This window comes from Cryptomeria japonica, chromosome 6, assembly GCF_030272615.1.
Source record: "Cryptomeria japonica chromosome 6, Sugi_1.0, whole genome shotgun sequence".
Taxonomy (NCBI): domain Eukaryota; kingdom Viridiplantae; phylum Streptophyta; class Pinopsida; order Cupressales; family Cupressaceae; genus Cryptomeria; species Cryptomeria japonica.
In genome coordinates, this window is record NC_081410.1 from 453,458,834 (window position 1) to 453,474,346 (window position 15,513).

General features: G+C 36.2%; 1 protein-coding gene across 1 annotated transcript; it reads left to right on the plus strand.

Moving 5' to 3' along the window:
* The first annotated feature begins 6,157 nt into the window (after nucleotides 1-6,157).
* On the plus strand, nucleotides 6,158-7,608 carry LOC131876654 (serine/threonine-protein phosphatase 7 long form homolog). The gene is made up of 2 exons (XM_059222097.1): nucleotides 6,158-6,702; nucleotides 7,419-7,608. The coding sequence occupies exons 1-2, from the start codon at nucleotides 6,158-6,160 to the stop codon at nucleotides 7,606-7,608; spliced, it is 735 nt and encodes a 244-aa protein (XP_059078080.1).
* Nucleotides 7,609-15,513: the final 7,905 nt, after the last annotated feature.

Consider the following 15,513-nt stretch of genomic DNA (forward strand, 5'->3'; position numbering starts at 1 on the left):
AGCACAACCGGTATTTGTTCCAACCGGTATGTTGAATTATAGTCTTTAGACTATTGTTGTTTTGAAGAATGTGTTTGCCAGTCTGAAGTGGCATGTTGACCCCAAGCAATACGAAAGACCAAAGCAGCATAACACATTTTTACCAGTCTTCATTTTTGTCAAACCGGCAACCGACATTTTGTGATGAGTTACCATCCACCGATTGTTTGACGGTGCTGACACATTAATAGTGCATTGAACCTAGGAAATTGTAATGTAATCCTATTGGACCGACATGAAATCAGGTTCCTTTATAAGGACATCATGTTTAGGGTTTTATGTTGTTGATGAGGTCACAGCAAGAGTTTATATTGTTGCTAGGGTTTAAGGTGGTTGAGGAGTTGGAAAGAATATGAATGTGTAGAAGACTGAAGTAATGCAGGAGTGCATTAAGAACGAGCTATCAAGGATCTAACTGAGCAGTCTATGCTATTAGTTAGATCAAACACTTGTTGATTACTTACATCTTTGACAAGTCTATAGCCCTTAACCGGGTAGGCCCAAAAGCCTTTTGTAAATCCTCTAACAAGGTGGTTCACATCTGTGGATCTGAAATCCTCTAGCAAGGTAGTCTTTAATCGGACTTATCTCCTAGCAGAGATTGAGATTCCTAACAGGATCTGTTTTGGTAAAGAACATTGTAAGACCTTAACCGGTCTGGTTCATATTCTGCAGATAGTTACTTGTGAGTTTCATCTCACCGTGGTTTTTCCCATTTGGGTTTCCACGTCAAAATCTATTGTGTTATGGTGTTTGTGCTTCTGTGGGTGAATGCATTATTAGCTATTTGGTTTGCATGTTTGTTAACCGGTTTGTCTGTTAAATTGTTTTACCAATTTACTGTTAGTCTTGCAAAGTGTTTAAGTGCAAAGATTTTTGGCATACTAATTCACCCCCCCCCCCACCTTAGTATTCATCATTCCTGAAATTTGTGTTGAAGCCATGGTAGATTGTATTGCATTTGATTGTGTTGGCATAGTTTGAGCAACACTTTGCATTGAATTTGTTATTGTTGTTTGTATCTGAGTTGTTACCCTAGGCAGCAAGATTGCAGAAATGTCATTATTTGGGTGTAACTTTTCTCCATTTTGGATCAAAAGAAAGAGATAGTTATCTCTATTGTTATTGATAAGAGTGTTGAGGATTGTTATTACTTGAGGGTCTTGTTGAGAATCCTCAATCTCTTCTTATGTTAATCTAGTCTGTAACTCTTCAATTGTGGGTAGTTGATTTGTGTTTGTAGGTAAAGTAGCACCCCCTCTTGATTGTGAATTTAATTTTGTGAGTGGGATCATATTCCAAGTAGGATTGTAATAAGGGTCACTATTTGGATCTACTTTTGCGAGGTCGCTATTTGGATCCATTTGGTGTTTTGCCTTTTGATATCACGTTAATGGCGTGAATGTAACTTCAAAGTGATCTTGACTCTCTATGATGCACCTAAAAGGATAATAAAGGACTTTGGACAATTGATATGCAAGATTTTGATCTATTGACTATGAGATTATGTATGCAAACTTAAACTACTATGAGGACTCTCTAATGTTGAGGAATTTGTTCTTCGATGGTAAGTCTGGAAAGTTGTCGAACAATTTCTTGTTCTCTTTGTTTCTTGATTTCTCGTTCATCTTGCCTTTGGGAGGTCAAATCTTAATTCCCAAGGAAGATTGTCTAAAACATCAATTATTTCTAATTGATCATTCTGGTCCAAGGTTTGGTTGCTCAAATGGAAATTCTCCATCCCCTGGTAGACCCATGCAAATGAAATGCTCTTAACACTTCTAAGGGTGATAGACTATGATTGATGCAAATGATGAAAATTCAAGAATTAAGATGGACTTGGTGGCAACCTATTCAAGTGTGCAAGACTGATTCTATTATAGGAGGGACGTAAATGATGGCTTTACAAAGACTAATTGGATGTGAATAGTTGACCTTGATTCCTAAGTATGTGATGAGGACTGTGCAAAATGAGGATATAAGATGTGACTATGCATGAAATAAATTCATGGGACCTAATATCACAAAATGTAGCATATTCTCAATTTCTCTGAATGTGGCAAATTTGGTTTGATTTGTTGATGTTGATACTTGATATTGCAATGTTTTCTCTTGAGGTTCTCAAAGTGGTTGAAAAATTCTTGACAAGACTTGATTGTTTTGACTTTGTTTAGGCTATGTTGTGAATGTTTGATCTTTTGAAAGTGTAGCATAAGATACAATAGCAAAGTAATAAAACAATCTGAAATAAACCCAAGACAACATTGTTTAAAGGATATTTTCAAATCGTGATGATTATTGGGGTCTTTTCAAACCCGCTCTATTTTCGATAAATGTTGGTCATACAATCATAAAACAATCAGACTCTTCTAGGGTCAAAAGGTCACAAATAATACCATAGTCTGCATCTTGATACTCCATCAGCTCAAACAACCCTGTCACACCCTAGCATGCGCCCATTTTTTTGCCTTTGTCCAGAAGTTGAACCAAAGAGAATTGCTCCTCAATTGGCTCATTTTCCTGGGAGATATATGATGAGTGTCTTGGGGTTGAATTATTCCCCACCCTTGCACTGTGATATTATTAGTGTCTGGATAGTGACTCATCTTGGTTTCTATTCTTATGGTTCGTAAAAAGGGTTATGTTTAGTGCGTCAAAGATAAACTCCTCGAGGAGGCTTCCCAACCTTTAGAACAAAGGTTTGTCACATCTTAAAGATACCAGGGGAAGGCTATCAATGCAAAACTACCGTTGGACATGATTTTCATCACATCCACATTTTATTATAGTGGGTTGGATTACTTGGCTTTAGCCATTTCCCACTTAGGTCATTCCCATCTCACCGGCCTTATGGGCTTCTCGGGAGGGCAGGTCTCCTAAGGGTTTTATCCTATTGCAAAATTGACAGAAAACATAAAGGTTGGGTCTAGCTTTTTGGTCACCCGATTAAGGGAAGAGCATATGCCTATCACCTTCAAGACACATAATACATTTTTTTTTGTCCTTTCATTGCAAAGTTTTCTAAAAACAATTTGGAGATGTTGCTCCAACAAGAATGATGTTCATTTTAATCCATAAAGAAATGATGAATAACTTGTAATGAAGTAAATTTTGTTTTGTTCTTTTTAAATGACACCAAAGGAAGTGTGAATTAAACTAAGTCTATTTGTACCTGCAAAACCCATGAAAGCATTAGTTTGTATTGTGGGGTCACAAGACTAAGTTTTCCTTCAATTACAAATTTTTCCTCACTGTCTGTTGAAATAAAACATTACACTATCAAAAAATTTAGAGAAAACACGGAACAAAAAACATCTGACAGAATCCAGCAATTGTGAATCACCCTCTAAGCGATTGTGAATTTCTGTGTAAGCAAATGCGAATTCATATCTAATCAGATGCAAAGTTTTGTCTGATGAGATGTGAATTTATGTCTAATTAGATATGAACTGTCATCTAAGCAATTGCAAACTAGTTAAACATAGAAAGAAAAAGATAGAAAATAGAAGTTTTTAAGTGACATGCGTTTGATCCATTTTCATATTTCTCATGACCTCAATGTCATCAAATACATCATATCTTTCCAGGTATTTTTGCATAATATGATAGTATCGGGATAGGGCAGCCAATTATTCAAGACCTTGGAATCTTTTCTCTGCTCTAATTAGCCATCGATGAACTCTCTGTTGTCTTCTATCTTCGGTTCTCTTCCTGGCACCTAAAATCTTGAATCTTACCTTTCCTGCCATGGGGTTAGACACATTTTATGTAGTAAATTTTTTTTTCTAGATTTGAGAATGAATGATGGGTTAGCAACGCAAATAATTTAGAAACAGAATAAAATTGAGAAAATGATCAATCTAGGCGATTGCTCATCATTGTAAGCGATTATGAAATTTTCTATAGGCGATTGCGAACTGGTATCTGAGTGATTGCGAACTGTTATGAGCGATTGCGAATTTCTACAAGGTCAAATGCATAGCATTTTTTGATGCATTCATACAGAACCTGCAAATCATGAAAAATTGTGTCAGAAGATTAGAAATTAGTTGATTCACGTTGGATTCACCATTGTTTTCAAGGGTTAAATTAATCATAAAATAATCAGACATATAAGAGCGAATCACAAACTCTAATCCAATTAAAATTTACTAATTGACAATGAAATATAGATGCAAGCTAATCAAACTCTTGATTCGACATCGTGGCTTCCATTGCTCTTCTCCAAATTGTGTGATAGGTGGCTCTCAAGTGTTGCACTGCGATTCCTACATATGATTGACATAATTATTGTGAAGATAGTGATTCTAGATTGGAATTGAGAAATGAGATTGAATTTATAGATTTTCAAGTGAGATGGGGGGAGATTTGGAACTAAAGTGTTGATTGATAGTTCCATTGATTTTGATTGATCAATTAAGTGGATTGATTGATCTGTTAGCTCATTTGATTGATCTATTAACAAGATTGATTGGATAGTTGACTCAATTGATTGATTAGTGGACTGAATTGATTAGGGAGACGACTAATTTGATTGATTAGCCAAAAAAGGTGATTGAGAGTGAAAAGGAGAGATTGGAGAGTTAACTGAGTTAATTGATTTGATGAACTAGTTAGGATTTTCAACATGTGTTGTAGGACTCTGAATTTGAAATTCAATTTCATGTTATTTGGATTTGAATTTGGATTTTCAAATGATGAAATGTACATGAGATTTACTAAAATTTATTGAAATTCAGATTTGGTGAAATGTGAATTTGAGAAAATGAAATTAGATGGAATGAGTTGAAATTCGAATTTGGAGAATTGGAGGAATGAATGAATTAATTTAATAATTTAAATGAAATTATTTAATCATTAGAGATGGGATTAATTAAATAATAAAGATTATTTAATTAAGGGAATTAATCGTAATTAATTAAATAATTAATATTTGAAAAGGGGGTTAATGATGAATTGATTAATAAGTAGAAATTGATTAATTAATAATGTGAAAGGTGGTGAATGAGTTAGTTCGGAAGAATAATCAGCTTAATTAAATAATTAAATAATTACTTAATTAATAGGACGAATAAATACTGTGTGATTAATGAGACATGTTTAGGTGTCTACATTTGCCCCTCTTTGAGACAATGTCAAAACTATGTTGTTTCAAAGAAAATGAAAAAAAAAATTGCCCCAGTTATCCCTAGTGATGTTTTTAGGTGTAAATATGCCCTTTAGGGAAAAGTGGTCGAGAAATTATGGAATTGAGACTGTTTTTCGATACAGTACTATTGAGAAATCATTTCAAGTTTTATGTGATTTCAATTTTGTTTGATCTGCCTATAAGTGATTTGAAGTTCAGGGGGTCCATGGTCGTCAGAGTGGTAAAAATCCCTAATTTTGAGCTATAAATAGTTATTTAGCTCTTTCATTTGATCATTTGCATTCTTTGAGTTCATAGAGTTCTTATTTGATATTCTTGCTTTCCTGTGACTTTGCGAGCATCATGGTCCGCTTCTGAGCGTGATTGCACTTGTCAGATCAAGTCTGATCATACCAGAGACCACCTGGCATTGGAGGCATGGTACGTATTTCAAAAAATTTGCTCATTTTTGCCTAATTTTGTTAGATTTCCCAATTTTTCTCTGAGAGCTCAAATTTTAAGTGATGTGCAATTTGTATATCGTTTTGTGCGCAATTGATTTAAATGATTCACATTTGAGTTAAATTCTTTGCAACTGATTTATTGATTCACATTTGATCTTAGTGTTGCACATTTGCTTTTAATAATTTGCAATCAATATAACTGTTGTGCAATTAACATAAATGATTCGCAATGGAGTTTATTGATCCGCGTTTGACTTAAATGATTTGCAATTGCTTATAATAATTCACATTTATTGATTTTGATACTTTTTATAGCATGTTTGATTTGGAATTTCTCGTGTGAATACTTAGTCTGGATTTTAATTTTTTTCACTTGCAAGAGAATCTTCATGTGTTGGTATGTAGATAGACAAGGCCTAATGGTCTCGATCTCCGATCAAAATTGAGTGTTGAGGATGTTGCCTTGATCTGACATGTGGGTTTGTATCATGTATTGCACTTGCCTAAGGTTATGACCAATAAGGCCATGATCACAACATTGGTTGAGCGATGGCATTCAAAGACTTGTTCATTCCATTTACCCAATGCTGAGGCATTGATTACTTTGGAGGATGCCTGGTGCATCTTGCACATTCCCATTCATGGTGCTAGGGTGATATATGATTACAAAGTAGGGATAGTCAGCATGTGCGAGCTTCGTGAGTGTACTGAGGAGGAGCTCCAGATCAGAGGTCAATATGAGATCCCCTGGGAGGCGATGGATTATGATGACCTTACCATTGTATTATGTAGCGTACTAGCAGGTTTATTGATTTCTGATAGGTGGACACATGGGTTGTCGATTGGTTGGAGCAGGGTTATTCATGACATGATTGTTCAAGAATGTGTGTTTGCGTGGGGTCCATGTCTGCTTGCCACCTTCTATCATCAGATGCACGACATTGTGTATCTTAGACAAAGAAACATTGGAGGAGGTGTTACATTACTCCAGGTTTGGGAATGGGAGCATATAGTCATTGCTCGATCGACTATTTATGTGGAACTTCAGGATGAGAAGCCATATGCAAACAGGTATACAACATGGATTAGGCATAGGGATTCAGGGAATACCCTATATTGGAGGCATGAGCTTGATATCTTGCAGTATTTCACATGGAGACCTTATCTTGGTTGCCCCAGTTGGGAAGATGATGCACAACACTTGCCCTATTGTAGACAACAAAGGTAATTGATTAGTCATGTTGTAGGTTTCAATAGGATTATTGATATTCATCTTGCAGGTCGTGTACTCCATTAGTTTGGAGAGTTACAGGGCATTCCCAATGTTACTACCTATTTTTCTTGGGTTAGTCAGAAGATTGGTGATTGGGAAGCATGTGTTCAGCCACAGCTTGCGATCACTGAGTATGATAATTTTATTCCTATGCAGTGGAGTTGGGCAGCTAGGGCACCAGATCCAAGTACTAGTCATTAGTTTGATTCTTGGTGGGGACGGTGTAGGCCTATATCATTGACGGATCCTATAGTTTCGATCTCACCACAACAGATTCAACACTGGAGGCCATAGGGGGGAGAGGAGGAGTATGAGATGGAGGAGGAAAGGTTGCGACTGTTGCAGCAACAACTGAGGAGGAGGAGATGGAGGAGGAGGCAGATGAGGGTGATGAGAAGGAGGAGGAGGAGGGGGATGGGGGTGATGAGAAGGAGGAGGAGGAGGTAGACGTCGGTGGAGACATTGAGTCTTGTAGTTTAGAGGATAGTGATGATAGTGATGGTTCTACTTCAAGATCATCCAGCATTGGAGGAAACGATGATGATGAGGGGAGGGAGGATATAGATATGCCTGATCTTGAGGATGCTCCTTCCGTGGAGGGAGGTGGAGATGGAGGACAGGATGGAGATGGTGATGTTGATGATGATGTGCAGGTGCTGAGAGCACGGATTCGGAGTCAAGAGGATACATTGGCTAGAGACTGACAGGCAAGGGGGGAGGATGACATGATACAACTACTTAGAGAATAGGTCTAGAGCCTAGAGGTCATGGTGGGGAGGTTGAGGTGGAGACACAGCGATGATAGGGATCTTTTTTGCAGGGATTATGTAGCCTTGGAGAGGGAGAGAGATCAAATCGCTGCTGAGAGGGATCAGACTATTGGCGAGCGAGATGATGTCCACCGACAAGCGCAGTTGGTCTGAGATGTGTATGATCAGTAATTTGCATCTGGTATTGATGCATGAACACAGTCTAATAGGCTTTTTGATATCACGCATGAGGCATTATATTATAGATAGCTTTATGAGGGCTTGGTTCCTGAGGGACATATAGCTCCTAATTACCATGAGCATAGGGGTCAATCAGTCTCTAGCAGATCTACATCACGGAGAGAAAGTAGTGGAGGTGTTATGGGTCTGCCTAGGGAATCATTGGGTCATCTTGGAGCAGGATCTAGTAGGCCGGATCCACCTGATGATAGGGGCAATGTCGGTTGAGACACTTATTTGATATCACTTGAGCCATTGGGCATTTATTGTATACTCTTACACATTATCATTTTTGAGTTATATATGATATGCAATTTTGGCGGCGATCTATATGCGTGTGTTTATTTGTGGTGCATGTTTTTATTATGCAGTCTATATGATTTTATTCTTTCAATGTGATGCATGATTCTATGTGATGCAGTTCTATGTGATGATCTTATGTGATGATTTTATATGATGTATGATTTATACTAAAAATGAATGCAATGTTATGTGATTAAATGCTAATGCAATTAAAGTGTATGTGACTGACTTTGAGGTTAACATGAATGAATGCAACTATATAAAGGTGGTTAAAATGATAACGCACTTAAATGAAATGCAACTAAATGAATGTAATTAAATGATAATGCAACTAAAATGAATTAAATGATAATGCAACTAAAATGAATTAAATGATAATGCAACTAAAATGAATTAAATGATAATGAATCAAAGTAATGCAACTAAATGAATGCAATTAAATGAATTGACTAAATGAATGCAATTAAATGAATCGACTAAATGAATGCAATTAATTCTTTTTGTTTCAAATGTGTCAAAATATTGCTTTGCCCTTTTGACTCTATTAATTTAGAAGAATATTAGTAGGATGAAAGAGAGGGAAAAATTGATGAGAGAGAGATGATATTAAATGATGGAATGATGAGAATGGATAATTAGGTCAATCCATGAAAAAGATACTTAATTGAAGAATGATCTTGATTGATACAATAAGTACGATGAGATTTAGAAAAATGAAATGATATGATTGATAATTAATGATCCTTTGTGTCTTTATTCATAGTGCAACACATATTCATCACTGAGCCTTATTATGTAACAATGAAGTTGTGTACATCAGGGTATAAAGAACCAAGACGTAAAGATATCTCATTGCAAGAACAAACACGTAGTAGACAAGGAGTGAACCCTCCATCTGGGAATGATGATAAGAGTCAAGGTATGTGTGGAGTTCAAATATTGAACGCTCTTATCACAGACACCCATAACATCATTTCCCTAGAACTTCATTGGTTCACACCACAAACATCAAACAAAGAAAAGGATCATGCCCATCATAGCTCCTCTACTCACTTTTGGACATCCTTGAGTAGCATAGAAACATGATCTTCACCAATTGATAAAAGATAAAAACCAAACTAGATAAAACTCAACAGTTATACTGAGTGTGCCTTTGCTTTGATTGCTTGATGTGATGGTGGATAATGTCTGATCTCAGAAAGTTTGGACGTCGTTGAAGACTGACCTGTTTGATCCCGAGTTTATCCATCTCTGTTTAAGACAAGATAATGATCACTTGATATGGATAGTGATATGATTGATAAGATAGTTTGATCAGTTGATTACAGATTTGGTAAGACAGTTATATCCTTTTCAAACTTTGTGCGAAGTGTTTGTTGGATATCTGCTAGGGTGTTTGATTCTTGCAAGATTTTATTGCAAGTTTTTTTTATTTTTCAATGTTTTTGAATTTTTGGATCATTTTTTAATGTTTTTTGATTGATTTTCTCAGGATCATATTTGGATGTTTTTTATTTTGATGTTTTCTAATGTTTAAGTTTTTGCATTTTCTTAATGTTTTTGGTAATTTTTTCAGGATCATATATGAATGTTTTGAGATTTTATGGTTTTTTGATGTTTTGGATTTTTGCTTGTTTTCGATTTGTTTGGATGTTTTTTTCAAGACTTTTTGCGATTTTTTAGGGTTTTTTCAAGACATTATTTGATTTTTAGGGTTTTTTCAGGACTTTATCTAATTTTTAGGGTTTTTCATGACATTGTCTAATTTTTAGGATTTTTTCAGAACTTTATCTGATTTTTAGAGTTTTTTTAGCTATTCCCCCAGTATGCAGACCTGTGATGACATGATGATATGCAACATGCACATAGAAACAATAATTTTTTGGCATGACCTATGTTAATTTAGTATGCAGTATGAAGATGCATTTCCTATTCGAACAAGGATGATTGCATGTGCCTTTCATTCTTAAATGCACTAATTGAATTAAAGGTGTGTAACATTTCAAAGATAGGAGTTCGATTCATTCTCAGAAGAGCTTAGACCGTCCAAATTAACACATTATGTAACAAATATTTAAAAATATAGATGCGAAAAACTTCCCCACCAATTCTTAAGATTTGATCTTCTTTTGCCCATGTGTGTGTAATTGGGTTTATTCTGACTCTTTTAACCATTAAAGAGCCTTGGAATCCTATGTGACTAGCTAAGTGAGGTATTATAACTTCAAAAGCATCCTGGATAGAGCCTCGCAACTAGTCAGACGTTTATAAGCCCGATGAGGTTATACACTATAATCTCTCGAATATTGCTCCATTGCCAACAAGCGTCCATAGTCCTGATGGAGTTACTCGTGTGTTCCCTTAGTCAAGATTTTATCGCACTTATATGCGTGATATTTAAGTTATATATCATTGCTCTTTTGCCTTGATATTTTGATATGAATTTTGGCACAACACTTTTTTTCTTTTATTTTCTTGCCTTAACTTGTAAGTAATGAAACCTTACTTGGGTATGACTATTACAGCAGCGCTGAAGTAGAATATTGGATTTTTCACTAGCCACATGACCATCTAGGTATTTGTAATGACTTAGAGCATTTGATTGATGTGCGAGGTATAGCAATTGATAGATTTTGGGTAACAAGACTCAATAGTGAAACTTCTACCCAACCATGGATAAAGATTAATCACAAGGCGATGTTGAAGATGAATGACCTAAGACTTCCTAAAACTTCATGTACAGATATCTAGGAAATGAGATCACCTTCTCTCCTTTCAGCGCAGACAGGTGAACGACTTAGACAATCCCCTTGCTTTGTTGATGCAACTATATGCGCAAGTAGAGACAATATGCTATGAGGATTGCAGATGCGATGCATTTCGGAAAGAAGCTATATTAAATGCACTACTTTAAATAAAATGATATGCAAAAAAAAGAAGTAAAAAGTAAATTAACCCAGCCCTTAGATGTAATATCTTTTAAGGTGTATGTTTTTCATAGGATCAAGGAGTGGATATCCCTCCATTATTGTTATAATATAAGTGTCATTTCCAACCAGTCGTGTTATTACAAAAGGGCCCAACCAGTTAAGCTCAAATTTTCCTGGTTTTTTGCGTTATGCTAAGTTCCTTTGGTTTTCCTTAAGGACAATATCCCCTACTTCGAAGCAACATGGCCTTACTCTTTTATTATAGATTTATCTCATCCTATTTTGGTATCCTTGTAAATGATTCAGATCTCTTTGCCATTTTTCATCCAATAGTTCAAGTTCTTGCAAGCGTGCAACTTTGTAGTCTTCTTTTTATATGATGTGTTTCAGAGAGACTCTTAGCGATGGCAATTCTACCTCAATAGGCATAATGGCTTTTGAACCATATACCAAAGAGTATGGTGTTGCACCAGTGGTTGTGCGTACACCATTTGGATAGGCCCAGAGTCCTGGATTTAGTTGAAGATGTTAGTCTCATCTAGCTTCATTGAAATTTTTTTATAAATTCTAATATAGTTTTGTTTGTTGCCTCGACTTGACCGTTGCTTTGGGGATAGTACCGAGTTGCAAAGTATTGTGGCTATGGAATTGTTCACAAAATTCAATGACCTCTTGGTTTTTAAAGGGATGCCCATTATCTATCATAATACACATTGGGACTCCATATCTATATATAATATAATTCGAGATAAATTTTGCTATCTATTTGCCCGTGGTGTAGGTCATAGGGATTGCCTTGAGCCATTTTGTAAAATATTCAATGGCAATGATAATGAACTTGTGTACATTAGAGGAGGTAGGATTTGTTTTCCCTACTAGATCAAGTCCTTGCTGTCAGAACGACTATGGTGATGTGATAGGTTGAAGATCTTGTGCAGGTGCGTGAATTAGATCTCTATGTATTTGGCACTGTTTGCATTTCTGAACATACTTCTAAGCATCATTTTCCATTGTTGGCCAGTAATATCATGTTCTCAACACTTTCTTGGCTAGAGTTGGGCCATTGACATGGGTGCCATAGATTCCATCGTGAACTTCTTTTAGTTCTTGATATGCTTCTTCAGTATTGAGACATCTAAGCAAGGTGGTATCCTAGATTCTTCTATACAATGTATCTGCAATAAGTGTGTATCTAGATGCCTCCCGTATGAGGGTCTTTTTCTGATCGGATGAAAGATCTAGAGGCATATACTAATCATGTAGATATGAGTAGACTTCTTGATACCAAGGGGATTCGGGTCCCACTATGACACAAACATATTTTAAAGTAGGTATTTTGTATGAAGGTACCATCAATTTCTCTACTACAAACTCAAAATGAGTTCCATTATTTGGAATATCAAGGAGAGATCCCATCATTGCCATTGCATCCGCTGCTATGTTTTGTACTCTAGGGATTTTCTCAAAAGATATGTTGGAGAAATGTTGCTTGAGTTCATCTACCAACTATATGTAGGGTGTGAGTTTATCATCCTTGGTATCAGAATAATCATTCACTTGGTTGATGATAAGTTGAGAATCGCCATAGGTTTGTAGTTATTTGATCTTCCATTGTATGGTAGTCTGAAGTCCTATTACTTGTGCTTCATATTCAACTATGTTATTAGTGCATGGGAAGATTATTCTGAATAAGTTAGCAATAGAATCACCTTGAGGGGTGATAAATAGGATTCCCGCTCCTGCTCCATGATTGGTATGTGATCCATCAAATTATAGTTTCCAAGTGCTAGATGTTGTGATTGTAAAGACAAATTCATCAGGGAAGCCTATCAGCATTGGATGATGGTCTTGTATTGGAGCCTCTACCAATTGATCTACAATTATCTATTTGTTTATGGCCTTTCTATCAACATACTCAATGGAAAACTCGCTTATTATCATTGCCCAATTAACTAACCTTCTGGTTAATGCAGCTATGCTTAATAGATACTTGAGTGAATCAAATTTTGCAATGAGATGGATCTTGTGACTGATCATATAATGTATGAGCTTCTGGGAAGCAAAAATCACTGCTAAGCATGCAATCTCAATAGGAGTGTAATTTAGTTCATAGCCTACAAGGGTTCTATTGATTTAGTAGATTGCTCTTTCTTTCCCTTGATCATCGTGTTGTGCTAAGAGAGCACCCAAAGTGTATTTTGTGCCATATATATATAACAAATTAGTGGTTTTCCATGGATTGGTGGCACTAACACTAGTGTGGTAAGCATATAGTCTTTCAAAGCTTGAAATGCCTCTTGGCATTATTCTAACGATTTGAATGTTGCACCTTTTTTTAAAAGGTATTGGAAAGGGTGGCACTTATCTGCCAATTGTGCTCTAAAGCATCTTATAGATTGGAGTCTCCCTTGTAGACTTCTTAATTGCTTGAGTGTTGTTGTTGCTAGCATTTCTAAGATGACTTTCACCTTTTTAGGATCTACTTCAATGCCTCTATTTGACATAATGAAGCCTAAGAGCTTTCCAGTTGTAACACCGAATACACACTTCTTAGGATTAAGCCTTACTTTGTAATGTTCTAATCTATCAAAGATTTTGGCGAGAACTTCTAGGTGATCTTCTTTGGTTTATGACTTAGCGAGGATATCATCAACATAATCCTCCATGATATCATGTATCGTGTCATGGAACAATATTGTCATAGCTCGTTGATATGTTGCACCTACATTCTTTAAACCAAATGGCATGACATTCCAACAGTATGTTCCCCAAGGACATTTGAATGTTGTCTTTGCTTGGTCTTCTGGTACAATCCTGGATTGATTATAGCCAGAGAAACCGTCCATGAGTGAAAGCATTTTGTTTCCTGTTGTAAGATCTATAATCATATCAATATTGGGAAGCAAAAAAATCATCCTTGAGACAAGCCTTGTTTAGATCTCTGAAGTCAATGCAAATTCTAATGCCCTCAGTGTGCTTGGTTACTGGGACTAGGTTGAAGATGTGCTCTGCATAGTCTATGGGTCTTATGAAACCCACATCTAACAATTTCTGCAGTTCCATTTTGACTAGTAATGTTATTTGAGGATGCATCTTGCTTAACTTTTTCTTGTAAGGCTTTGTTCCTGGTAATAGTGGTCGATGGTGTAAAACCAATTCAGGATTCGGTCCTAGCATATTTGCATAAGAACATGCAAAGTTGATAGGCCTTTGCTTGAAAAATTGAATAAATTTATCTTTTTCCTAAGGATTTAGTGATTGTGTTAGATGAATTTTATGTACATTCTTGGAATCTCCTATGTTGATCTCTTCAGTTTCTTCCATTAGGAGTGTCGATTGTTCTTGATCTATTGGAATATCCTTGAGTCTACCTTTGGTCATACTTTTTTTTTCTTCTGAGTCATCTGAATTGGAGGGATATCTTGCCTCTCCAAAATATGTTGTTCTATCGAAATCTATGGCGAACCCTGCCTCATGGTCATCAAATGGGAATCCATCTCTAGCACCCAAGAACTCTACTATAGCCTTGTTGTTCTCCAACCAATATAGCTTTGGTTCCTCTTTTTGTCCCCAGTCTATTAAATGTGGGTACATAAGGCATAGATCTCTTTCATCATCAAAGTTTGGGCTTGTTGTTATCATGCAGACTTGATTATCAATTGGCTTGTGAAGGAATTTTGGTCTATTCCTATATCTTCGTAAAGAATACCATCATCTATAGGTGGTAGATGGTCATAATATTTGTCCACATTTGTTGTGCTACTGGTATGGAGAGATATAAATTCATAGTCATGTGAGTCAGTGATTGTCTCTACATAGGTGTATATATCTGATCTGTCATCATATGGTTCTTCCTCAATTGGAGTTAGAGGGAACTATGTAGTATTGATGATGTGTGGAATATTCTCATGACTTGATGATCCATCTTCATTTATTGACATATTACTTATTGCTTGGATGATTGACTCTGGGCTTGTTACTGTGACATTTGCTAGTGCTATGTTAGTATTTGTTGATTCACTTGAAGATAAGGATGAGGCCAAATGGGTGTTGATCTCATTTAGTGGTCTTATGTTCATGCTTGAAGAAGCAATCCATGTGTTGTTGTCACTAGCAGGTCTTATGCTTGTTTTTGTTACTACATTGGCATGTGAAGATGGTGTACATACAACCGTTGACAAGTTTCCCAGTGTAACATTATCATGAATTCTAATTCTACTGGTTGACTATTGTGGTATTGTTGGTGGCATGGTCATAATTACTGGAGTAGTTGATTTTTTAGACTTTTTTGTTGTGCCAGTTGTATCCCAAACCTTGGTGTTTTGGGTTGTCTATGGGTAAAATGGGTTCTATGATGAATTGAGTATTTAGTTCCAATCCTTTTATT

Excerpts from the sequence above, each read along its gene's own strand:
- LOC131876654 (XM_059222097.1), top strand. The coding sequence starts at position 6,158 with ATGATCACAACATTGGTTGAGCGATGGCATTCAAAGACTTGTTCATTC. Across the intron at positions 6,703-7,418 it reads GAGAAGCCATATGCAAACAG|ATCATCCAGCATTGGAGGAA; the intron begins GTATACAACATG and ends TTCTACTTCAAG.